General features: G+C 46.3%; 1 protein-coding gene across 1 annotated transcript in view; it reads left to right on the forward strand.

Annotated features, from left to right (window-relative positions):
- Positions 1-27,855, forward strand: part of LOC124719943 (flocculation protein FLO11-like) — a 283,431-nt gene that overhangs the window by 184,497 nt on the left and 71,079 nt on the right. The window contains exons 5-7 of the mRNA XM_047245145.1: positions 7,536-7,780; positions 13,598-13,928; positions 25,452-25,664. Of these exons, the coding sequence (XP_047101101.1) occupies positions 7,536-7,780; positions 13,598-13,928; positions 25,452-25,664 (789 nt within the window). The remainder of the gene's footprint in view (positions 1-7,535; positions 7,781-13,597; positions 13,929-25,451; positions 25,665-27,855) is intronic.

Below are 27,855 nucleotides of genomic sequence, written 5' to 3' on the forward strand. Positions count from 1 at the left end.
CAGTTATACTCAATGCAAAATTTAAATCTTTGTGGTAGAGGTGACCTTGAACAATCAATGGAATCTTCAGTATTTTTAGGTTCAGGACCCTACTTACATATCAATAACTCTATAAAAAGATTTGAGTGAGTAAAATGAACAACAATTACCGAAATTTGTGTTTTTAAGTTGTTGTTATGGTGTTCATAAAGTACACCTCTTCCCCCTCCTCTCAGTAGTGTACTAAGAGTGTGATAAAAGACATTTTCAGGTTCTTGACCTAACTTACACATCAGCACCGCTTTAAAAAGTATGTTGTTAATACGGTAACAACAATTAATGAGATTTGTATTTTTAAAAAAAAATTTAGATTTGGCATAGAATACCTTGTGATCCCCCCCTCCCCCTCTCCTCTTGCTAACACACATTACTGAAACTGCATTGGTATTGCTAGGGTTTTTATCTCCACACTTCTTTTAGAAACACCTTTTGAAGCGATTGGTGGATTTCAACTGAAGCAGGAGGTCAAAGGATATCGCTCCCGACAACCACACTGTCCAATCACACTAATGTCACCACCTGCGAAATTCCGGAACAGCCACCTTTTGCAACGCCGGCCGCTACTAGACACACAGGAAGGGAGTGAATGACGTTCTGGAGGGTACCAACAGGGATGTAGAGCCATGCTTGGTTTCTCTGTTGAGGATCCACGGCATGAACGGACTGACTAAGGTGGTCCCGCACCATCTCAATTGGGTTTAAATGTGAGTAAATGGTGGGGGGGGGAGTACTGTAAACTCATCCTGGTGCTCTTTGAGCTGTGTGCATTGTCCTGTTGGTAGGTGCCATCAAGCCAAGGAAAAACTAACTGGATGCACATGGTCCCCCACAGTGGATGCATACTTGAGATGGTGTATTGTGCCTTCCAGAGTACTGATGAGGTCACCTGGCAAATGCCATGAATACCTTCTCCAGAACATGATACCCCTCCACCAGCCTGGACCCTTCCAATGATCGTTGCAGGGAGCTTGCATCTGTCCGATTGAATGTAAAATGTGATTCTTCTGCAAAGGCCACTTGTCGCCACTCGGTGGAAGTCCAGTGTGGTATTGGCATGCAAACTCCAGCCTTGGTCTCCGAAGAATGGCAGTTAGCATGTGTGGATGAACGAGTTACCCACTGCAGAGACCCATACGCAGCAATGTTTGTTGAACTGTCATAGAGGAGACAGTCTTAGTCACCGATCAACAGCAGTTAGCATGGGTGGATGAACCAGGTGCACACTGCAGAGGCCCATACGCAGCAATGTTCGTTGAACTGACATAGAGGAGACAGCCTTAGTCACCGAAGAACGGCAGTTAGCATGAGTGGGTGAACCACTTGCCCTCTGCAGAAGCCCATATGAAGCAAATGTTCGTTGAACTGTCATAGAGGAGACAGCCTTTGTCACCGATGAACGGCAGTTAGCATGGGTGGATGAACCAGGTGCCCACTGCAGAGGCCCATACGCAGCAATGTTCATTGAACTGTCATAGAGGAGACAGCCTTTGTCACCGATGAACGGCAGTTAGCATGGGTGGATGAACCAGGTGCCCACTGGAGAGGCCCATACTCAGCAATGGTCGTCGAACTGTCATATAGGAGACAGCCTTAGTCACCGATGAATGGCATTTAGCATGGGCAGATGAACCAGGTGCCCACTGCAGAGGCCCATACACAGCAATATTCATTGAAGTGTCATAGAGGAGACAGCCTTTGTCACCGATGAACGGCAGTTAGCATGGGTAGATGAACCAGGTGCCCACTGCAGAGGCCCATACGCAGCAATATTCATTGAACTGTCATAGAGGAGACAGCCTTAGTCACCGATGAACGGCAGTTAGCATGGGTGGATGAACCAGGTGCCCACTGGAGAGGCCCATACTCAGCAATGGTCGTTGAACTGTCATATAGGAGACAGCCTTAGTCACCGATGAACGGCAGTTAGCGTGGGTGGATGAACCAGGTGCCCACTGGAGAGGCCCATACTCAGCAATGGTCGTTGAACTGTCATGGAGGAGACAGCCTTAGTCACCGATGAACGGCAGTTAGCGTGGGTGGATGAACCAGGTGCCCACTGGAGAGGCCCATACTCAGCAATGGTCGTTGAACTGTCATATAGGAGACAGCCTTAGTCACCGATGAATGGCATTTAGCATGGGCAGATGAACCAGGTGCCCACTGCAGAGGCCCATACACAGCAATATTCATTGAAGTGTCATAGAGGAGACAGCCTTTGTCACCGATGAACGGCAGTTAGCATGGGTGGATGAACCAGGTGCCCACTGCAGAGGCCCATACTCAGCAATGGTCGTTGAACTGTCATATAGGAGACAGCCTCAGTCACCGATGAACGGCAGTTAGCATGGGTGGATGAACCAGGTGCCCACTGGAGAGGCCCATACTCAGCAATGGTCGTTGAACTGTCATATAGGAGACAGCCTTAGTCACCGATGAACGGCAGTTAGCGTGGGTGGATGAACCAGGTGCCCACTGGAGAGGCCCATACTCAGCAATGGTCGTTGAACTGTCATATAGGAGACAGCCTTAGTCACCGATGAATGGCAGTTAGCATGGGTGGATGAACCAGGTGCCCACTGCAGAGGTCCATACGCAGCAATATTAATTGAACTGTCATAGAGGAGACAGCCTTAGTCACCGATGAATGGCAGTTAGCATGGATGGATGAACCAGGTGCCCACTGCAGAGGCCCATACGCAGCAATGTTCGTTGAACTGTCATGGAGGAGACACTCCTGTAGCCCCTCGGTTCCTCTGAGTGATCAGTTGCTCAACAGCTGCACGTCTGTTAGCCCGCACACATTTCCATAGCCATTGGTCATCCCTGCCGTCCGTGGCCCGTGGTACACAATGGTTACTCCGGCGCCAGTTTTGGGCGGTACCAGTCTGCCAGACATGGTGTACTGTAACCAGGTGTACAAATTTAGTGGTTCCGGAAACGCATCCACCCTTAGCCCAAAAGCCAATGGTAGTGCATTTTTGGATTTTGGACAAATCGTTCCGTTCCCGAATTACAACTGGACTGTTTTCCGCGTCCCCTGACAAGGTTAATATACCCTCTGCTGCTGTCTGTTAGTGGTTATTGCACACTGAAGAGTATGAACGTACCTACATCTATACTCTGCAATAAACTGTGAGGTGCATGGCAGAGGGTACGTCCCATAGCACTATATATTAGGATTTGTTCTTGTTCCATTCACGTATGGACCTTACCCTTATGATCCCTATGAGAGTGATACGTGATGGGTCATAGTATGTTCAAAGCAAATGTCTTCGAGAATGAAATTTTCACTCTGCAGCGGAGTGTGCGCTGATATGAAACTTCCTGGCAGATTAAAACTGTGTGCCGGACCGAGACTCGAAATCGGGATGTTTGCCTTTTGCGGGCAAGTGCTCGGCAAAGGTGAGTTCGGGTGTCGGTCCAGCACACAGTTCTAATCTGCCAGGAAGTTTCAAGTCTTTCAGTTCAGTTCATTCAGCATCTCCATGAGACTTTTCCATAGGCCAGACGAACCTGTGACTGTACTGCCCTTCTCTGTATTCGTACGCCAGCCGGAGTGGCCGTGCGGTTCTAGGCGCTACAGTCTGGAGTCGAGCGACCGCTACGGTCGCAGGTTCAAATCCTGCCTCGGGCATGGATGTGTGTGATGTCCTTAGGTTAGTTAGGTTTAATTAGTTCTAAGTTATAGGCGACCGATGACCTCAGAAGTTAAGTCGCATAGTGCTCAGAGCCTTTTGAACCATTTTTGTATTCGTTCCATAGCTCCCTTTTGTCCTATTTGTGTGCGTCCTACACACTTGAGCAATACTGTAGAACCGGTGGTTTGAGTCATCCGTATGCAACCTCCTTTGTAGACTGATTGCACTTCCCCAGTAATCTATCAGTAAACCACAGTCTACCATTTGGTTTAGCGACGACAATATCCCTAGAAAGTGTTAAACGCAGGTATTTGAGTTGGCCGATTCCAACAGTAATTCACTGATATTATAGTCATAGGATACTACGTTTTGTAGTTTTGTGAAGGGCACAATTTAACATTTATGAACGTTTAAGGCAAGTTGCCAATGTTTGCACCAGTTCAAAATCTTATCAAGATCTGACTGAATATGTATGCAGCCTCTTTAAGACAGTACTCATTATAGATAACTGCATCATCTGCAAAAAGAGGTTGCAATTAATACTGTCTGCAAGGTCATTAATATACAACATGAATAGCAAGGGTCCCAACACACTTTCCTGGGGCAAACCCGAAGTTACTTCGACATCTGACGATGGCTCTCCACCCAAGACAACATCCTGCGTCCTCCCTACCAAAAAGTCCTCACAAATCCAGCCACAAATTTCACTTGAAACCCCATATGATTGTAGTTCTGAGAATAGGGGTAGGTGTGGTACCGAGTGTTTATTATAGGAAACTGAGAAAGTATCTCCCTAAACAATTATTGGCAAAGCAAGAATAAATACCTTTTATTATCATGAACTTCTCTCCCTACATTTAATAATGGAAATTGCGCTTCAAATTACGTAAAGTGAAAATACCGTGATGTTAGGAATTATTACTCTGAGATGACAGATATATTCCACTGCTACGCAAAGCTTCTCTAGCATGGGTATTAAATATTTTTCCTTCTGACCTAAAATAAATTGAATCTTCATTTAATTCTGAAATACTACTTCCTAATGCTCAAGCCAAATTTAATGCAAACGTCTGCTAGTGTTGTATGGTTCAAATGGCTCTGAACACTATGGGACTTAACATCGATGGTCATCAGTCCCCTAGAATTTAGAACTACTTAAACCTAACTAACCTAAGGACATCACACAACACCCAGTCATCACGGGGCAGAGAAAATCCCTGACCCCGCCGGGAATCGAACCCGGGAACCCGGGCGCGGGAAGCGAGAACGCTACCGCATGACCACGAGCTGCGGACTTAGGTGTTGTATTACGTAAAGATAAATTTTCAGAAATCAAAGATAACCGTGGTAGGTTAACTGAAAATCGGACTCCGCAAATAACATTAAATTGCAGTTACAGCTCGAGAAATGAAAGAAAACTAATTTTGAGCTACTTTGGGGGATTAAATTTAAAATACCACACGACCTTTCACCCGTACACGTTTACGTAAATGGTACGGGGAGGAAAAGGTTTCCGTTCCACAGCAAGAACAAATTTATAAAATTCAACACAGATAATTATTATTTAGCGGTAATTCAACACACATGAATAGGTAGCAAGGCTCTATACATTGAATGGCATAAAGAGCGACGGGCGGTAAGACAAGACAAGAGCTGAGCTATAGGGCAAGCTATTACAGACAGATAGCTTGGCGTCTTCCCTTTACACAGTATGTCGTGGTATCTTTATACTCTGAAGAGCCAAAGAAACTGGTACAGCTGCCTAATTCCGTGTAAGGCCCCCGCGAGCGCGCAGAAGTGCCGCAACACGACGTAGCATGGACTCCACTAATGTGTGAAGTAGTGGTGGATGGAACTGACGTCCTGAATCCTGCAGGGTTGTACAGAAATCCTTAAGAGTGCGAAGGGGCGGAGATCACTCCTCAACAGCACGTTCCAAGACATCCCAGATATGCTCAACAATGTTAATGTCCGGGTACTTTGGTGGTCAGCGGAAGTGTTTAATCTCAAAGGAGTGTTCGTGGAGCCACTCTATAGCAATTGTGGATGAGTGGGGTGTCGTATTGTCCTGCTGGAATTGTCCACGTCCTTTGGAATCCACAGTGGACATGAATAGATGCAGGTGATCAGATGGGATGCTTACGTACCTATCACCTGTCAGAGTCGTATCTAGACGTATCAGGTGCCCCATATCACCACAAATGCACACGCCCTACACCATTATAGAGCCTCCACCAGCTTGAGCAGTCCCCTGTTAACAAAAAAAAAAAAAATGGTTCAAATGGCTCTGAGCACTATGGGACTTAACATCTGAGGTCATCAGTCCCCTAGAACTTAGAACTACGTAAACCTAACCTATGGACATCACACACATCCATGCCCGAGGCAGTATTCGAACCTGCGACCGTAGCGGTCGCGCGGTTTCAGACTGAAGCGCCTAGAACCGCTCGGCCACACCGGCCGACCCCTTCTAACATGCAGGGTCCATGGATTCATGAGGTTGTCTCCATAACCGTACACGTCCATCCGCTCGATACAATTTGGAACGAGACTCGTCCGACCAGTCAACATGTTTCCTGTCATCAACAGTCCAACGTCAGTGTTGATGGGCCCAGGCGTGGCGTAAAGCTTTGTGTCGTGGAGTCATCAATGGTACACGAATTGGCCTTTGGCTCCGACAGCCCATATAGATGATGTTTCGTTTAATGCTTCTCACGCTGTCACTTGATGGCCCAGCGCTGAAATCTGCAGCAATATTAGCGAGGGCTGTACTTCTGTCACGTTGAACGATTCGCTTCTACCATCGTTGATCCCATTCTTGCAGGATCGTTTTCCGGCCACAGCGATGTGGAAGAACTGATGTTTTACCGGATTCCTGATATACAAGGTGCACTCGTGAAACGGTCGCACGGGAAAATCTCCGCTTCATCGCTACCTCGGACATTCTGTGTCGTCGGCCGGTGTGGCCGAGCGGTTCTAGGCGCTTCAGTCTGGAACCGCGCGATCGCTACGGTTGCAGGTTCGAATCCTGCCTCGCGCATGGATGTGTGTGATGTCCTTAGGTTAGTTAGGTTTAAGTAGTTCTAAGTTCTAGGGGACTGATGACCTCAGATGGTAAGTCCCATAGTGCTGAGAGCCATTCGAGCAACTGTGACCCGTCGCTCGTGCACTGACTATAACGCCACATCCAAGCTTAAATCTTGATAACCTGGCATTGTAGCAGCAGTAACCGATCTAAGAAGTGCTCAAAATGGCTCAAATGGCTCTGAGCACTATGGGGCTTAACAGCTGAACAGCTGAACTACTTAAACCTAACTAACCTAAGTACATCACACACATCCATCCCCGAGGCAGGATTCGAACCTGCGACCGTAGCGGTCGCGCGGTTCCAGACTGAAGCGCCTAGAACCGCTCGGCCACTCCGATCGGCCTAACAAGTGCGCCAGACACCTTTTGCCTTATACAGGCGTTGCCGACCGCAGCGCTGTCTTCTGTCTGCTTACATATCGTTGTATTTGATTACGCACGCCTACAGCAGTTTCTTTGGCACTTCAGTGTAGTAGTTCATGGAATCTTTATATATCACTGAGGAATCTATAAAGTTTCAATACACTACTAGTGATAAATGTTCTAAGTGAAGCTTATGTCACTCTGATTATTTTTACCACTACCCAGAGGAGTCACAGTGGCACTGCATCCACATGGCAGCCTCAATCCGAAGCTTTCAGAGTGTCATGTGAGAAATGTGCGGTGGCCACGTTAAAGTGACTGGACTGTGTAGTTTTACTTAAAGATAGTGCTGTGTTTATTATTATTGATTCAAACATCGATAAAGACGTGTCGGTAACTTCCGTGCAGTGGCGAGCAGCAGCAGCAACAACAGCAGCAACAGCAGGAGCAGCAACAACAGCAGCAGCAGCAGACGACGCCCGCCCCCGGCCTGCCGCTGACGCCGCCCCCGCCGTTCGACGTGGTGCCGGTGAACTCGGTGGCCAAGCCACGGCCGCCGCCCCCGCGCGTCGTGGGGCTCAAAGACGCCGACCTCAGCCTGGAGACGGCGGCCGCCGGGTCGGGGCCGCAGACGCGCGTCGAGGTCAAGAAGGGTGAGTGGCGCCCCCTCAAGGTCAAGGGCGAGCCCCTTCTCAGGGAAGCACTTAACAACTCTCGAAAAAAAAAAACATTATTAAGAATTCCTCCTGCTGCTTTCTCTCTAATGCGATTTCTTACAACACTGCACCCTTTCCACTCTGGCCTTGTGGCTCAAGGTCACGTGCCTTTATCCCTACGATAAAATACCGAAATACCGATGTATCGACTAATCTTCCAAAAGTTATCGATAGATGTTGTTGTTGTTGTTGTGGTCTTCAGTCCTGAGACAGGTTTGATGCAGCTGTCCATGCTACTCTATCCTGTGCAAGCTTCTTCTTCTCCCAGCACCTACTGCAACTTACATCCTTCTGAACCTGCTTAGTGTATTCATCTCTTGGTCTCCATCTACAATTTTTACGCTCCACACTGCCCTCCAATACTAAACTGGTGATCCCTTGATGCCTCAGGGCATGTCCTACCAACCGATCCCTTCTTCGACTCAAGTTGTGCCACAAACTCCTCTTCTGCCCAATTCTATTCAGTACCTCCTCATCACTTATGAGATCTACCCATCAAATCGTCAGCATTCTTCTGTAGCACCACATTTCAAAAGCTTCTATTCTCCTCTTGTCTAAACTATTTATCATCCACGTTTCACTTCAATACATGGCTACACTCCATACAAATACTTTCAGAAACGACTTCCTGACACTTAAATCAATACTCGATGTTAACAAATTTCTCTTCTTCAGAAACGCTTTCCTTGCCATTGCCAGTCTACATTTTATATCCTCTCTACTTCGACCATCATCAGTTATTTTGCTCCCCAAATAGCAAACCTCCTTTACTACTTTAAGCGTCTCATTTCCTAATCTAATTCCCTCAGCATCACCCGACTTAATTCGACTACATTCCATTATCCTCATTTTACTTTTGTTGATGTTCATCTTATATCCTCCTTTCAAGACACTGTCCATTCCATTCAGCTGCTCTTCCAAGTTATTTGCTATCTCTGACAGAATTACAATGCCATCGGCGAACCTCAAAGTTTTTATTTCTTCTCCGTGGATTTTAATTCCTACTCCGAATTTTTCTTTTATTTCCTTTACTGCTTGCTCAATATACAGATTGAATAGGATCGGGGATAGGCTACAATTCTTTCTCACTCCCTTCCCAACCACTGCTTCCCTTTCATGCCCCTCAACTATTATAACTCCAATCTGGTTTCTGTACAAATTGTAAATAGCCTTTTGCTCTCTGTATCTTACCCCTGCCACCTTTCGAATTTGAAAGAGAGTATTCCAGTCAACATTGTCAAAAGCTTTCTCTTAGTCTACAAATGGTAGAAACGTAGGTTTGCCTTTCCTTAATCTATTTTCTAAGATAAGTCGTAGGGTCAGTATTGCCTCACGTGTTCCAATACTTCTACGGAATCCAAACTGATCTTCGCCGAGGTCGTCTTTTACCACTTTTTCCATTCGTCTGTAAAGAATTTGCGTTAGTAGTTTGCAGCTGTGACTTATTAAACTGATAATTCGATAATATTCACATGTGTCAACACCTGCTTTCTTTGGTATTGGAATCATTATATTCTTCTAGAAGTCTGAGGGTATTTCGCCTGTCTCATACATCTTGCTCACCAACTGGTAGAGTTTTTGTCAGGGCTGGCTCTCCCAAGCGTGTCAGTAGTTCTAATAGAATGTTGTCTACTCCCGGGGCCTTGTTTCGACTCAGGTCTTTCAGTGCTCTGTCATACTCTTCACGCAGTATCGTATCTCCCATTTCTTCTTCAGCTATCGATAAATACCGGTGATATATAAATCTCGAAATGGCAATCTCAAGTGCCGATGTATTTATTTTATATATTATACTTTTTTCGCAATTTTCGATAAATATTTGAAGTTGTTCTTTTGAAATTGTAGTAGAACATCATTTTACTTTGACTGTGCGAATGACAATGTTTAATTTGTGGAGTGCTCAACCACGTGGTCAGCAGCGCCCATGCAAAGTCCCAGTTTTTACAAATTTTTAACTCAGTCCTATCCAACAAGTGTCACGAATGATGATGATGACGATGAATACCCAGTCCCCAGGCAGAGAAAAGAGAAAGTTCCCAACCTGGCCGCGAATAGAACCCGCGACCCTGTGATCCAGAGGCAGCAACGCTGGCCCCTAGACCACCAGCTGGGGACACACTGCGTGGACGAGTCTTACTACTTGGCGAGCTGTCATCACGTCCAGTCTTGTTCTCTGACTGTGTATAGCAAGTATAGGTCCTGTTGCCCTCGGAGGTGGCAGTGGAATAACAAGATTTCCGATGTGGAGAAATAGCGCACCAATGTGCTATTTCTTCATATCGACCTTTTTGAAAAACAGCTGCTGAACACGATGAACAAAAATCTAAATGAAAAGATTCGTCTACGCGGTTGGGCGGAGACGTGTGAGGGGAAATGCTGACGTAATTGGCGTTCGGCGCCACCAACAGAAACTGCAACGTTTAGCGTCCCCACGCAATTTTGACGCTACAACTGCTGGGTCGTTGGAGATTGGGGGAGAAAAAACAAAAAAGACAGGAAAGTCGACATGAACTGTTTCGGACAAATCCGATATGTGATGAAACCGAACGACAGACCCAACTGTCACTTTTATTGCGCCACCGACATGCAGTAATACCACTGTTAGAGATGTGGTTACGGCCAAGCCAGAACGTGCATCGCTTTCCTTTCAATTCTTGCTCTACCGGGATAATCAGGCTGCTAGCTTCTTGATGTACAGTATATCTAATAATGAATCAATACTCAAATATACGGCTCTCGGCCGCGGTGGTCTCGCGGTTCTAGGCGCGCAGTCCGGAACCGTGCGACTGCTACGGTCGCAGGTTCGAATCCTGCCTCGGGCATGGGTGTGTGTGATGTCCTTAGGTTAGTTAGGTTTAACTAGTTCTAAGTTCTAGGGGACTGATGACCACAGCAGTTGAGTCCCATAGTGCTCAGAGCCATATGAACCATATATATACGGCTCTAAAACAGGCAGTGTATTTACAATGTCAACCGATATTTTTACACGCCGGTACATCGATATTTTCCCCGTCGATGTGTTGATGCATTTTTTCGACATATCGAGGTCGGATTTTGATATTTTTCTAAATGTCGATGTTTTGAAAAACATCGACAGTCCTAATCTCCACTCTACACGTTCCCCCCTACAACCTTGCAAGCACTCCGCACAGTGAACAACCACTGCCGCTTAAACAAGTAACCAATAACAATAAGCATTGTCGCTTTTCAGAATTAGTTTATTGCACTCTAATGGACTTTGCCGGCAGCGGTGGCCGAGCGTTTCTAGGCGCTGCTACGGTCGCAGGTTCGAATCCTGCCTCGGGCATGGATGTGTGTCATGTCCTTGGGTTTAAGCAGTTCTAAGTTCTAAGGGACTGATGACCTCAGATGTTGAATCCCATAGTGCTCAGAACCATTTTCTAATAGACTTTGTTTACACACGACTATTACGCTAAAATTGAATTATTGAACTAGAGGGTGTATCAAAGAGAATCATTTGATTTGGCACGTTTATATTTCTGAAACTAACAAAAATATACAATGAATATTCTTTTTTGACGAATAGGAAACTCAAAAAGTCTTATCACAGGTATTCAATACGCCTCCTTGAGATGCACGGCAATGTAAATGCGATATTCATATTGTTCCCACACTGCAGCGGGCATGGCTTGAGTTAACAGCTTCCAGAGCTGCTGTTACGCGATGTCTGAGTCCATTCATTGTTGTTGGTAATGGAGGCACACAAACATTTTACAAACCCCCACAAGAAATAATCACATACAGTCAGGTTCGGTCACCTTGGAGGCCAGTCATGTAAGGCTGAATCATTTGGTCCAGTGCGACGGATCCATCGTCCAGTAATCCTTCGATTTAAAAATTACAGCCGGCCGGTATGGCCGTGCGGTTCTAGGCGCTTCAGTCTGGAACCGCGTGGCAGCTAGGGTCGCAGGTTCGAATCCTGCCTCGGGCATGGATGTGTGTGATGACCTTAGGTTAGTTAGGTTTAAGTAGTTCGAAGTTCTAGGGGACTGATGACCACAGATGTTGAGTCCCATAGTGCTCAGAGCCATTTAAAAATTACCGCACTTCCAGATGCCGGTTGGTAAATGAAGTCGTTCGAATCAGTCCCCAACTGTGGGAAAAGAAAGTTCTCAAGTATGTCGAGACACGTGCTTCCTGTAACAGTGTTCTCGGCGAAGAAAAATGGACCGTACGCGTTCTCGAGTGAAACTGCACATAACACACTGCCGCTACCTAGCGCGAACCAACTAAGATTCGAGAGTTTGCTCTTTCCAACAGCAGGTATTTCAAATAACATAAAAGTTGTGATTCGTCAGTTTGTCCCGGCGTATTTGATAATCAAAATATCCACGGGTGTACTGCCGGTCTACAGTGTCCAACTGTCCAGTTCACCTGATGAAGGCGACATGTATGATCGCCGAAATATTGTGCCCGTTGGACACTGTCGACCGGCAGTACACCCGTGGATATTTTGATTAACATAAAAGTTACCATTTCTTTAAATTCGATGATTAATTTGATACATCCTATATATGAAAAAAAATATAAATTAGTTACAAACTGCGGGGTGCACACACTTTATTCGACATGTAAACCTCACTAGGCTACGACATGCTCGATACGCCTGCCATCATTGGCGATGATGTGGCGCAGACGAGTAACGAAATTCTGCAAGAGCTGCTGAAGCATCGGAACATCGACACTGTCGATGACCTTCTGTTTGGCTGTTTTTAGCTCAGCAATTGTTTTGAGGACATTTCTGTACACCTTCTGTTTAATATAACGTCACAAATAATATTTCAAATGTCTTCAGATGTGAAAATTGTGGCGGCCAATCGAGGCCCGTGCCAGTGGCCTCTGGGTACCCCAGAGCCAGAATACAGTCCCCAGAGTTCTCCTCCAGAACATAAAACTGCCTGTTTCTTTAATTTCCCAAAGGCAATAAAACGACTAGGTGACGATGAATCTATCGAAGTTCAACTCTCCCGCAATTTTGCGATGCGATACGAGCGTCTTCCTCGGACGTTTAAGAGGACCAACTCCACTCGTTCTTCTTTAGGAAGAGACATAATTCGTTCTGAAAAAAATTTATTAAAATTTATTTTATTATTGTTGTTGTTGTTGTCGTCTTCAGTCCTGAGACTGGTTTGATGCAGCTCTCCATGCTACTCTATCCTGTGCAAGCTTCTTCATCTCCCAGTACCTACTGCAGCCTACATCCTTCTGAATCTGCTTACTGTATTCATCTCTTGGTCTCCCTCTACGATTTTTACCCTCCACGCTGCCCTCCTATACTAAATTGGTGATCCCTTGATGCCTCAGAACATGTCCTACTAACCGATCCCTTCTTCTAGTCAAGTTGTGCCACAAACTCCTCTTCTCCCCAATTCTATTCAATACCTCATCATTAGTTATGTGATCTACCCATGTAATCTTCAGCATTCTTCCGTAGCACCGCATTTAGAAGGCTTCTATTCTCTTCTTGTCCAAACTATTTACCGTCCATGTTTCACTTCCATACATGGCTACACTCAATAATGTTTGTAAAATACAGCATATTTATTAGAATTTATTAGAATCTCTTACGCACCCAGACTTTGAGGACAACCTGTATATAGTGTTTCTTAATTTTTCTTGGAAAATTGTTGCTTTATAACTGTTGGGGCCTTTGTACATTTAAATGATAAGAGATCATTCTGAGGCTGGCTGTGCAGGTCAAGTTAGAAACCCTCGCTGTCCCCCTACTTGCAGGTCCGAACGGGCAGGACTATGAGTACGAGTACGTCTACTACTACTACGACGACGACGACACGGCGGAGGCGGACTCGTCCGCCGCCCCCGACGCCGCCCCCGACGCCGCCAGCTCCGACACCACCAGCTCATCTTCCACGACCACCAGCACCACCACCACGACGACGACGACCACAACCACCACCACGACCACCCCGGAGCCCACCACCACGACCACTACCACCACCACGACGCCACCTCCGCCTCCCCCGCCGCCTCCGGCGCCGCCGGCGGTGAACTCCGTCCGCAAGCACGGCCACAGGAAGGATCGAGAGGACGGCGAAGGCGGCAGGTACGTATGCTGCACTCCTACTCCTGGGTTCGAATCCCTCTGCCTACATTTCAGGCGGGTTTCGGCTAGGGACACGGTACCGACGGAAGCGTATCGGTCACTCACGAGTAGTATCGTAATAAAAGTGTTGTAGTCGTGAAAGTATCGAAAGGGAAGTGTCAATACTTTGAAATATTGATAGTTACCCGTACTACTATACAGTGTGTAACAAAAATGTACGGCACAAATTGCAGGACACATTCCCCACAATGTAGACGTAGAAATTATGATATATGAACATCGATCTGGAAACGCTTTGTTTCCATGCTACAACTCATTTTCTCCAACGAGTTTTAACTAGATCAGATTGTAAGTTTTTCCAAAATTTGGAAATTTGGAATAAGTTCTATGGGTCCAAACTGCTCAGGTCATCGGTCCCTAAGCTTACACACTACTTAATCTAACTTAAACTTCCTTACGCTAAGAACAACAGATACACCCGTGCGCAAGGGAGAACTCGAACCTCCGACGGGGTGAGCCGCGCGAACCGTGACAAGGCACCCCAAACCGCGCGGGTGAGTTTTCCCAATTGTCAAGTACGGGCAGACGTCAATGCTCACGAAAAGATTTCTTTTCAGTGCTTGGGCCGGCATTGTTGGTGACTGTTTGGTAGGGTCTCACTTTCTCCCACCCAGGCTCAACGGACAAAGTTATAATTGCGTAGAGAATATTCCACCTCATCTGTTTTATGTTGACTATGCTACAAATATAGCACCATTCTTATCCACTATCTATCAGAGGTCATTGGAACAGCGGAAAGTTCCACGGGACTGGAAGAAGGCCCAGGTCATAGCAACCTATAAAAAGGGTAGAAAATCGGAAGCACATAACTACCGGCCAACTTCACTGACATCGATTTGTTTTAGAATCGTGGAACATATTTTGTGTTCAGACATAATGACCTTTCTAGAGTCTGAGAAGGTCATCTGCAGAAACCAGCACGGTTTTAGGAAACAGCGGTCATGCGAGACACAGCTGGCCCTCTTTGTGCATGACATACAACAGGCTCTAGATACCGGCTCCCAGCTTGATGCCATATTCCTCGACTTTCGAAAGGCCTTAGATTCAGTTCCGCACTGTCGCTTGCTACAAAAAGTGCGCGCTTACGGGCTATCCGATGACATATGTGGTTGGATAGAAAGTTTTCTAAAGACCTGAACGGGGTGACTTCAACAGAAACAAGCTTTAACATCAGGTGTGCCCCAGGGCAGCGAAATAGGTCCGCTGTTTTTTACGATTTACATAAACGATCTGGTTGATGGTATTGACAGCGACCTTAGACTGTTTGCCGATGATGCTGTAGTCTACACGAAAGTAGTATCACACGAAAGTTGTGAACAAATCAGTGAGAATTTGCAGAAAATAAATTGAAATTATTTCTCAATATTAGTAAGTGTAACCTACTGCGGATAACAAGGTGAAAATTCCCATTAATGTACGAGTACAAAATAAATGATCAGTCTTTGGAAGCGGTAACATCCGTCAAGTACCTGGGTGTGACTATTCGAAATGATCTCAAATGGAATGATCAGATTACGCAAGTAACGGGTAAGGCGAAGTCTAGATTACGGTTTATTGGTAGAATCCTGAAGCGATGCAGTCCTTCAACAAAGGAAATTGCTTACAATACGTTAGTTCGTCCAGTCTTGGAGTATCGTTCGTCTGTATGGGACCCTTACCAGTTGGGTCTGATTCAAGAGATTGAGAAGGTCCCAAAGTCTCATAGAAAGTTTGAAGTCGAACACAGGTGCAGATAGACGGCGCTCTAAGCGGGGCTGCTCACTAAATTCCGAAATCGCGGTGAACGCACATTGGAAGCGCGTATTCGTCACCGCCATACTGGCGTACAACCCGGCGTGATGGTATGGGGTGCCATTGGTTACACGTCTCGGTCACCTCTTGTTCGCATTGACGGCACTTTGAACAGTGGACGTTACATTTCAGATGTGTTACGACCCGTGGCCCTACCCTTCATTCAATCCCTGCGAAACCCTACATTTCAGCAGGATAATGCACGACCGTGTGTTGCAGGTCCTGTACGGGCATTTCTGGATTCAGAAAATGTTCGACTGCTGCCCTGGCCAGCATATTCTCCAGATCTCTCACCAACTGAAAACGCCTGGTCAATGGTGACCGAGCAACTGGCTCGTCACAATACGGCAGTCACTACTCTCGATGAACTGTGGTATCGTGTTGAAGCTGCATGGGCAGCTGTACCTGTACACGCCATCCAAGCTCTGTTTGACTCAATGTGCAGTCGTATCAAGGCCGTTATTACGGCCAGAGGTGGTTGTTCTGGGTACTGATTTCTCAGGATCTATGCACCCAAATTGCGTGAAAATGTAATCGCATGTCAGTTCTGGTACAATATATTTGTCCAATGAATACCTGTTTATCATCTGCATTTCTTCTTGGTGTAGCAATTTTAATGGCCAGTAGTGTAAATTTTGTCTACGCCATGTTGTATCCCCCTACAGCAAACGACCGCAGATTGCTGCCCACCCGTTCCGTAAGCTCATTTGTGTGTACAGAGAGAGAGAGAGAGAGAGAGAGAGAGTTGGTCTCGTCACGCTTCCCTGAGGCATTCCTGACGACGTCCGTGACGAACACTTGTCGTGTAGGGGGAGGTGCCGGGTTCTGATCCTGTACCCGCGCGCCTGTTCTCCTGCTGCGACGGTCCACGTCGTGGCTACGCAGGCGCCACGGGACGCGACGCGCTTTCCCTGGGGAGGCCAAGTCAGCCGGCGCCGGGCAGGTGCCAAGGTCGGCGTGGTTTCGTGCTTCCCATCCCTGCTTTCTCTCTCTCCTTATCTCTCTTCCCGTCCCCAGAAATTTCTCCGCCAGATTTAATTCGGAGAGAGCTCCCACGAGCGCGGGAACACCTGCCCGCCGCCGATTCTCTAAAGAAACGCCTGAAAAAGAAAAGAAAAGTGTGCGGCACTGCCGGTGTACCACGACAGTTCCAGCAATCTCCGCCTGGATTCGCAGGCACAGCTAAATACCTAGGTGCTACAGTTGCGACCACCTTGAGCTGGAACGAACACACAGTGACGTTGTAATAGGTCCATGATTAAGGAATTTGTTGCTAGCGCAGTCGGGCAGATGTAATTTCGATGGATTGCTCACGCGCTGCCTGCGATATGCAAGGTATAAGAGCATCTCAGACCAGAGAGCAGTGTTGTCAGCAGCAGGAACTGTGTAGCAGTAGGAGTTTGCGGTAGCTAGCAGTCTGGTGTATCGAGTTGGCTGGGCCGGTCGTGTGGAGCGATGGCGGTGCCCGAGCGAGGTAGTATAAGGTAAAAGCAGCCTCGCGCATATGTAGTATTCTTATATGAAGACCCATGTAAATGTTTTAAAAAGAAATCTCTTAATAATAATCTTTCTTATAAAATTTAACTTCTCACAATCGTTCATCTCAATTTGAAGAATTTACTAATTTCTCCAATCCATGGTAATCCTGATTATTGTAAAGACAAATCAGTTGTTTCTTTTTATACATGACAGATCTATCGGCCAACATTGCACTGGGCTGTGCCAGAAAAATTTCTTATAGGAGCAGATATATACGCGTTATCCGGCGACCTTATTGAGGTAAGAATTTTCATTTTTATTCAGAATGATGTTTCAGGGCCATGACGCAGCGGTGCTGACGTCCAGAATCTACCAGTTTAAATTCACAGTCATTATTGAAAGGTCATAAGTGAGCGAGGTTAGTCACATTGTATTATTGGTAGGATATGGAATTTATCTGTTGGGCAGTTACACTGAATGTGAATTATATAATTATATTTTTTACTGTTGGGAGGTTTAGGAATTCTTTTGTGGGGAGGTTACACTTGACTAACCTCGCTCACTTATGAGCTTTCAATAATGACTGTGAATTTAAACTGGTAGATTCTGGACGTCAGCACCGCTGCGTCATGGCCCTGAAACATCATTCTGAATAAAAATGAAAATTCTTACCTCAATAAGGTCGCCGGATAACGCGTATATATCTGCTCCTATAAGAAATTTTTCTGGCGCAGCCCAGTGCAATGTTGGCCGATAGATCTGTCATGTATAAAAAGAAACAACTGATTTGTCTTTACAATAATCAGGATTACCATGGATTGGAGAAATTAGTAAATTCTTCAAATTGAGATGAACGATTGTGAGAAGTTAAATTTTATAAGAAAGATTATTATTAAGAGATTTCTTTTTAAAACATTTACATGGGTCTTCATATAAGAATACTACATATGCGCGAGGCTGCTTTTACCTTATACTACCTCGCTCAGGCGCTGCCATCGCTCCACACGACCGGCCCAGCCAACTCGATACACCAGACTGCTAGCTACCGCAAACTCCTACTGCTACACAGTTCCTACTGCAGCCAACACTGCTCTCTGGTCTGAGATTCTCTTATACCTTGCATATCGCAGGCACCGCATGAGCAATCCATCAAAATTACATCTGCTCGACTGCGCTAGCAACAAATTCCTTAATCTTGTACCTATTACAGCCTTTTCAGGATGAAGTGGTACTGATTGAGTTGCGTATGGGTTTTCCGTTGCCCATGTCGGACAATTCTGTGTACTGACATATCCTGTCACATGGAAGTGGGCTTCGTGTGTCCACAGAATCTTCCATGACCAATCATTGTCCACTTCCGTGAGAGCAAGAAATTCTGAAGCAAAGGTATCTTTTGCTGACAGGTCAACTGGAAGCAACTCGTGCACATCAGTAATTTTGAACGGATAGCGAAGAAGGATGTTTTGTAGAATTTTTACACACCGTGCTCACGGGTATGTCCAGTGCACCACACGTTCGCACGCCACCACTCGTCTCCTCCTGTATTCCTGTGGCCACTGCTTCCAGTGACGTCGAATGATTTCGTTTCCTCCCTCTACCTGGTTGCACACCAAAAGAACCCGTCTTTTCCAATCTCCGACTCATTTTCTCCGGCCCCCGGCAGTCATCGGACCGACGCCTTTTTTCAAAACTTCAGTGTCCGGAACTTCTGCAGAGCGACGTGTGCCCAGTCATCGTTCTCGCTTTACAAGCAGAGCGCGATCCTGCATTCAGACAGCCATGTCGAACGTCGCAGACGCGAAAGGAGGAAATGCCGTGTACCAGGCGTGTTTATACCGACTTGAATGGGTCGAGCGCATGACAAGTGTTTCCATTTGCGTATTCTGACACATACAGCGCCTTCTATTGACCAATTTTCACACTATTTTTTTCTTCTGCCATACGTTTCCCCCTTCTCTGATAATACAGGGTGATTCGAAAAGAATACCACAACTTTAAAAATGTGTATTTAATGAAAGAAACATAATATAACCTTCTGTTATACATTATTACAAAGAGCATTTAAAAAGGTTTTTTTTTAATCAAAAACAACTTCCGAGATGTTCAATACGGCCCCCTCCAGAAACTCGAGCAATATCAACCCGATACTCCAACTCGTTGCACACACTCTGTAGCATATCAGGCGTAACAGTTTGGATAGCTGCTGTTATTTCTCGTTTCAAATCATCAATGGTGGCTGGGAGAGGTGGCCGAAACACCATATCCTTAACATACCCCCATAAGAAAAAATCGCAGGGGGTAAGATCAGGGCTTCTTGGAGGCCAGTGATGAAGTGCTCTGTCACGGGCTGCCTGGCGGCCGATCCATCGCCTCGGGTAGTTGACGTTCAGGTAGTTACGGATAGGGTTTCATAACTAACCTTTTTCGTAGGACTCTCCATACAGTTGATTGTGGAATTTGCAGCTCTCTGCTATCTCTGCGAGTCGATTTTCCTGGGCTGCGAACAAATGCTTGCTGGATGCGTGCTACATTTTCATCACTCGTTCTCGGCCGTCCAGAACTTTTCCCTTTGCACAAACACCCATTCTCTGTAAACTGTTTATACCAACGTTTAATACACCACCTATCAGGAGGTTTAACACCATACTTCGTTCGAAATACACGCTGAACAACTGTCGTCGATTCACTTCTGCCGTACTCAATAACACGAAAAGCTTTCTGTTGAGCGGTCGCCATCTTAGCATCAACTGACGCTGACGCCTAGTCAGCAGCGCCTCAAGCGAACAAATGTACAACTAAATGAAACTTTATAGCTCCCTTAATTCGCCGACAGATGGTGCTTAGCTCTGCCTTTTGTCGTTGCAGAGTTTTAAATTCCTAAAGTTGTGGTATTCTTTTTGAATCACCCTGTATTCTGTTGCAATTTGACGTCATTCAGACAAAGTGGTGTTATTTCTGTGGCGGTCAATTCACCCTTATCAGCCAATTGCTGTTGAGCGGGAGGGCCGGGACATGTAAACAACATTCACAGTTTATAACAACAACACTTTTATTAAACTGTTCTTTATCTTTAAAAAATGTTCAAATATGTGTGAAATCTTACGGCACTTATCTGCTAAGGTGATCAGTCCCTTAAGCTCACACACTACTTAGCCTACTAAGGACGAACATATACACCCATGCCCGAGGGAGGACTCGAACATCCGCCGGGACCAGCCGCCCAGTCCGTGACTGCAGCGCCTTACACCGCTCGGCTAATACCGCGCGGCTGTGACTAAAGGTCTAGGAGGTTTTGCTGTAATGTAAAATCACTAAGCGGCTCCATATCATCTATTCCCTCATGGACGATGCAGGCACCAATGCGGAAGGTACCAGGGAGAAGGCCGAAATCGTGAATTCGGTCTTCCTCGATTGTTTCACCCCGGAGGATCGTAATACGGTCCCTTCTTTCAATCAACGTCGAAATGGCACATACTGTGATCACCGATTGCGGAATAAAGCAACTACAATCGCTTGGTTTTGGAAAGGCATCAGAACGAGATGAGATTCTAGTAACATTCTACAAAGACTATGTCAAAGAACTTGCTCCCCTGCTAGCAGAAGTTTGTCGTACGTCGCTGGAGCAACTCAGGTAGTGACTGGAAAAAGAGCGCAGGTCATTTCCATTTTCGAGAAGGGCCGCAGGACAGATGCACAAAATTGTCGACCTTTGCCTGTATAGTTGAGGTCTATCTGCTCGAGAATTCCGGATCGTGTTTTATGGTCATTTATTGTGCCGTTTTTGAGAGAGCGGGAATCTTCTCTATAAGAATCAACATGGATCTTTGGAAACTCAGCTACCTCTGTTGCTACATGAGATCCACAGTGCTGTAGACAACGGTGCTCATGTTGATGAGGTATTCCTTGACTTTCAGGAAGGCATTTGATACCGCAGTTTAGTAAAAAAAAAAAAAAAATACGAGCTTATCGAATATCGGACCAGATCTGTGATTCGATTCGGGACTTTCTTGCAGAAAGTACTCAGTATGCTACTGTTAAGGGAAAACAATCGGCAGATGTGAAAGCTAATTCCCGGAGTACGCCAAGGCAGTGTGGTAGGACTGTTACTGTTTAGAATGCATATAAATATCTAGCAGAAACCGTCGGGAGCTCTTTAAGACTGTTAGCAGACGTTGCAGTTGTCTATAAAAAGGCAGCAATGCCAGAAGACAGTGTCGAGTTACAGAATGACCTGCAGAGGTTTAATGAATGTTGCTAGCTCTTCCAGGTGACCCCGACCGCAAATACATGTAAGATATAGAAAAGACGTAGGGAAGAACTTCGCTGATGTACAACTACGCTATTGATGACAAACTGCTGGAAACAATATCTACCGTAAAATATCCAGGGGTAACTATCCACAGCGACCCTATGCGGAATGAGCCGGCCGCTGTGGCCGAGCGGTTCTAGGCGCTACAGTCCGGAACCGCGCGACTGCTACAGTCGCAGGTTCGAATCCTGTCTCGGGCATGGATGTGTGTGATGTCCTTAGGTTAGTTAGGTTTAAGTAGTTCTAAGTTCTACGGGACTGATGACCTCAGATGTTAAGTCCCGTAGTGCTCAGAGCCATTTGAACCTATGCGGAATGATCAAATAAACAAGTTAGTAGGAAAAGCGGATGGAAGATGGAGTCATAGGAAGAATTTTAAGGATATGTAATACATCCACGGAAGATGGCTCTTGTTCGATTGATTTTTGAGTAGTGTTCATCAAACTGGGGCCCTTGCCAGGTAGTACTTTTAGAGAATTTCACGGGAAAAGGTGTATGGCCCATTTTTCTTTGCAGAGAACACTGTGACCGGAGGCACGTATCACAATATGCTTGAGAAATTTATTTCGTCACAGTTGGAGGCTGATTCGAATGCCTTCATTTACCAACAGGATGGGGCACCGCCACACTGGCATCTGGAAGTGTGGGAATTTTTAAACTGAAAGATTACTCAACGATTTATCGGTCGCACTGGACCATATGATGCAACCTTACATTATTGGACTCTGAGGTCACCGGACCTGACTATGTGATTATTTCTTGTGGGGATTCATAAAAGACTTTGTTTATGTCCCTCCGTTACCAACAACAATTCATGAACTGCGACATCGCCTAACAGCAGCTGTGGAAGCTATAACTCGAGTTATGTCCACTGTAGTGTGGGAACACTATGAATACCGCACTGTCATATGCTGTGGATCTCAATAGGAGCATATTGAACACCTATGAAAAGTTACGAAAAAAAACTTTTTCATCAAAAAACAAAATTCATTGTATATGTTTATTAGTTTCAGAAATATAGACGTGCAAAATCTGATAATTCTTTTTGGATTGGATAATTTGGGGGAGGAGACCAGACAGCGAGGTCATCGGTCTCATTGGATTAGGGAAGGATGGGGAAGGAAGTCGGCCGTGCCCTTTCAAAGGAACCATCCCGGCATTTGCCTGGAGCGATTTAGTGAAATCACGGAAAACCTGTATCAGGATGGCCGGACGCGGGATTGAACCGTCGTCCTCTCGAATCCGAGTCCAGTGTGCTAGCCACTGCGCCACCGCGCTCGGTGATTCTTTTTGTTACACCCTGTATTGATGAAGAAGGTATCGGGAGTCATCAGGCCGTGCAACGCTCTGTCAATGCCCCAACGTCAAAAAAATGGTTCAAATGGCTCTGAGCACTATGGGACTTAACATCGGAGGTCATCAGTCCCCTAGACTTAGAACTGCTTAAACCTAACTAACCTAATGACATCACACACACCCATGCCCGAGGCAGGATTCGAACCTGCGACCGTAGCAGTCTCGCGGTTCCAGACTGAAGCGCCTAGAGCCGCTCGGCCACGCCCCAACGTCCATTGGTGATTGTCAGGTGCCGATTTCACTCGTAGTTGCCAATGTAGTGATGTTAACATTGGCACTTGCACAGTCGGCAGCTGCTGATGCCCATCGTTAGGTGTCTTCGGTGCGCTGTGTAATTAGACATACTTGTACCGATTCACTTACATACATGGCTACACTACACACAAAAGATTTCCTGACACTGAAACTATACTCGTTGTTAACAAATTTCTCTTCTTCAGAAACGCTTGCCTTGCCATTGCCAGTCTACATTTTATATCTTCTCTACTTCGACCATCATCAGTTATTTTGCTCCCCAAATAGCAAAACTCCTTTACTACTTTAAGTGTCTCATTTCCTAATCTAATTCCCTCAGCATCACCCGACTTAATTCGACCACATTCCATTATCGTCGTTTTGCTTTTGTTGATGTTCATCTTATACCCTCCTTTCAAGACACTGTCCATTCCGTTCAACTGCTCTTCTAAGACCTTTGCTGTCTCTGACAGAATTACAATGTCATCGGGGAACCTCAAAGTATTTATTTCTTCTCCATGGACTTTAAAACCTACTCCGAATTCTTCTTTTCTCTCCTTTACTGCTTGCTCAATATACAGATTGAATAACATCGGAGAGAGGCTACAACCCTGTCTCACTCCCTTCCCAACCACTCCTTCCCTTTCATGTCCCTCGTCTCTTATGACTCCCATCTGGTTTGTGAAAAAATTGTAAATAGCCTTTCGCTCCCTGTATTTTACCCCTGCCACCTTCAGAATTTGAAAGAGATTATTCCAGTCAACATTGTCAAAAGCTTTCTCCACGTCTACAAATTCTAGAAACGTAGGTTGCGTTTTCTTAATCTAGCTTCTAAGATAAGTTGTAGGGTCAGTATTGCCTCACGTATTCCCATATTTCTACGGAATCCAAACTGATCTTCCCCTAGGTAGGCTTCTATCAGTTTTTCCATTCGTCTGTACAGAATTCGCGTTAGTATTTTGCAGCCGTGACTTATTAAACTGATAGTTCGGTAATTTCCACATCTGTCAACACCTGCTTTCTTTGGGATTGGAATTATTATATTCTTCTTGAAGTCTGCGGGTATTTCGCCTGTCTCATACATCTTGCTCACCAGATGGTGGAGTTTTGTCAGGACTGGCTCTCCCAAGGCTGCCAGTAGTTCTACTCCTGGGGCCTTGTTTCGACTCAGGTCTTTCAGTGCTCTATCCCATTTCATCTTCATCTACATCCTCTTCCATTTCCATAATATTGTTCTCAAGAACATCGCTCTTGTATAGTCCCTCTATATACTCCTTCCACCTTTCTGCGCCGGCCGGTGTGGCCAAGCGGTTCTAGGCGCGTCAGTCTGGAACCGCGTGACCGCTACGGTCGCAGGTTCGAATCCTGCCTCGGGCATGGATGTGTGTGATGTCCTTAGGTTAGTTAGGTTTAAGTAGTTCTAAGTTCTAGGGGACTGATGACCTCAGATGTTAAGTCCCATAGTGCTGAGAGCCATTTGAACCATTTTTGAACCACCTTTCTGCTTTCCCTTCTTTGCTTAGAACTGGGTTTCCATCTGAGCCCTTGATATTCATACAAGTGGTTCTCTTTTCTCCAAAGGTCTCTGCCCAGCATTAAAGTCTAACGTTAGTTCCGCCACAGTTCGCCGCCTGTCCTGTTTTACCAGTCTGTCCAACCTATGACGTCTGACGTCTGTAATGAGGGGTGGTCACCCAACGCCATGACGTCTGCACGTGGTTTCGCCACCTGTTGAAGGGACTGGCCACAGCAAGTGGTGCAATATCCGAAATGCTCGTGTAGAGCCTCCGGGCCATCACTACCCGCGGTCAAACTCTGATAGACAGCGCGCCACCCTACCCCATGCAGGTACAGCACATTCAGCTATGTTACATGCGCTGTGCGTGTGTCTGACTAGCGGTCATTCCTCGCCTCGGCGGCTTTATGTTGATTGTAGATCTATGGTCAAAATGTGCCGGCTGACCTGTGTAGTTACCTTACACACGACACGCTACAATTTGGATCTCTTCTAAAGGCAGATGGTTGCAACTGGCGCTAGCAAAGTGGGAAAGCCGACCAAGTAATAGGAACAAGTAATAACTCAACCGGTATTGAGAACACAATAAAAATTCGGAGGCATTACTTTTCGGCACGCTCCGGTCTCCCTGTCTCTCTCTCTCTCTCTCTCCTTCTTTCTCTCTCTCTCTGTCTGTCTCTGTCTCTTTGTCAGCCCATCGGCCACTCAGGTACAGGTGGGAGGAAACTGGTGAGAATTGGTGACGACTGAAGCCATGGTCTGTTCCTGCCTTACACAGGATCCGTACCCGCACCCGCAGCCGTGGCCAGTCGTCGGCGCCCGTAGAGGAGGAGTCTTCGTCTGCAGATGACCTGTCAGTGAAGGCCAGCTCCGGGCGCCGGCGCTACACCTCTCTGGACAGGGGTGCCGCCAGGGACAAGGCCCCCAGCAGCAGCAACAACAACAACGGCAACGCACCGGAGGCCAACGAAGTCCTTCCGCCACCCAGGAGGTATGTACTGCAGATTCCTCTCCTGGCAGGGTCGCCAAATGGCCACTACACAGCAAACGCAAATAAAAAACTCCGTACTAGTAATCCACTAAATTACAGGCCATATCATTAAGGTCAGTATGCAACAGGATTGTGGAACTATTTTGTGTTCAATGAGGTGCCTCGAATAGAATAGTCTATTGACTCAGTCAACACGACTTTAGAAAAATATCGTTCTTGTGAAACACAGCCAACTGTTTAATAACGCGAAGAGTTGAGTGCTATCGACAAAGGACCTAAAATTGATTCCGTGTTTCTACACTGAAGAGTCAAAGAAACTGGTATACCTGCCTAATATCAAGCACAGTCCCCGCTAGCATGGAGAAGTGCCGCAAGACGGCCTGGCATGGGCTCGACAAATGTCTGAAGTAGTGCTGGAGGGAACTGACACCATGAATCCTGCAGGCCTGTCCATAAATCTGAAAGAGTACGACGTGTTGGAGATCTCTTCTGAGCGGCAAGTTGCAAGGCATCCCAGTTATGCTCAATAATGTTCATGCCTGGAGACTTTGGTGGTCAACGGAAGTGTTCAAACTCAGAAGAGTATTCCAGGAGCCATTCTGTAGCAATTCTGGACGTGTGGGGTGTCGTACTGTCCTACGGGAATTTCCCAAGTCCGTCGGAATACACAATGGACATGAATGGATGCATGTGATCACACAGAATGCTTACGTACGTCTCACCTGTCAGAATCGTATCTAGACGTATCCATAGTACTCCAGCTGCACGCCCCCCACCATTACAGAGCCTCCACTAGCTCGAACAGACCACTGCTGACATGCACGGTCCATGAATTCACGAGGCTGTCTCTATACCCGTACATGTCCTCCCACTCGAAACAATTTGAAATGAGGCTCGTCCGACCAGACAACATGTTTCCAGTCATCAACGATCCAATGTCGGTGCTGACAAGCCCAGGTGAGGAATAAAGCTTTGCGTCGTGCAGTTATCAAGGGTACACGAGTGTATCTTCGGCTCCGAAAGCCCATATCGATTATAGAATGAGATTTTCACTCTGCAGCGGAGTGTGCGCTGATATGAAACTTCCTGGCAGATTAAAACTGTGTGCCCGACCGAGACTCGAACTCGGGACCTTTGCCTTTCGCGGGCAAGTGCTCTACCAACTGAGCTACCGAAGCACGACTCACGCCCGGTACCCACAGCTTTACTTCTGCCAGTACCTCGTCTCCTACCTTCCAAACTTTACAGAAGCTCTCCTGCGAACCAAGCAGAACTAGCACTCCTGAAAGAAAGGATATTGCGGAGACATGGCTTAGCCACAGCCTGGGGGATGTTTCCAGAATGAGATTTTCACTCTGCAGCGGAGTGTGCGCTGATATGAAACTTCCTGGCGGATTAACATCCCCCAGGCTGTGGCTAAGCCATGTCTCCGCAATATCCTTTCTTTCAGGAGTGCTAGTTCTGCATGGTTCGCAGGAGAGCTTCTGTAAAGTTTGGAAGGTAGGAGACGAGGTACTGGCAGAAGTAAAGCTGTGGGTACCGGCCGTGAGTCGTGCTTCGGTAGCTCAGTTGGTAGAGCACTTGCCCGCGAAAGGCGAAGGTCCAGAGTTCGAGTCTCGGTCGGGCACACAGTTTTAATCTGCCAGGAAGTTTCATATCGATTATGTTTCGTTGAATGATTCGCACGCTGACACTTGTTGATGGCCCAGCATTGAAATCTGCAGCAATTTGCTGAGGGGTTGCACTTCTGTCACGTTGAACGATTATCTTCAGACGTTGTTGGTCCCTCTCGAGCTAGATCTTTTTCCGGCCGCAGCGATGTCGGAGATTTCATGTTTTACCGGATTCCTGATATTCACGGTACACTCGTGAAATAATCGCACAGGAAAATCCCCACTTCCTCGCTACCTCGGAGATGCTGTATCCCATCGCTCGTGCGCCGACTATGGCACCACGTTCAAACTCACTTAAATCTTGGTAGCCTGCCAGTGTAGTAGCAGTAACCGATCTAGCAACTGCGCCAGTCACTTGTTGCCTTATATAGGCGTTGCCGACCGCAGCGCCGTATTCTGCCTGTTTACATATACAGGGTGTTTCAAAAATGACCGGTATATTTGAAACGGCAATAAAAACTAAACGAGCAGCGATAGAAATACACCGTTTGTTGCAATATGCTTGGGACAACAGTACA

This window comes from Schistocerca piceifrons, chromosome 11 (genome assembly GCF_021461385.2).
Source record: "Schistocerca piceifrons isolate TAMUIC-IGC-003096 chromosome 11, iqSchPice1.1, whole genome shotgun sequence".
Lineage (NCBI taxonomy): Eukaryota > Metazoa > Arthropoda > Insecta > Orthoptera > Acrididae > Schistocerca > Schistocerca piceifrons.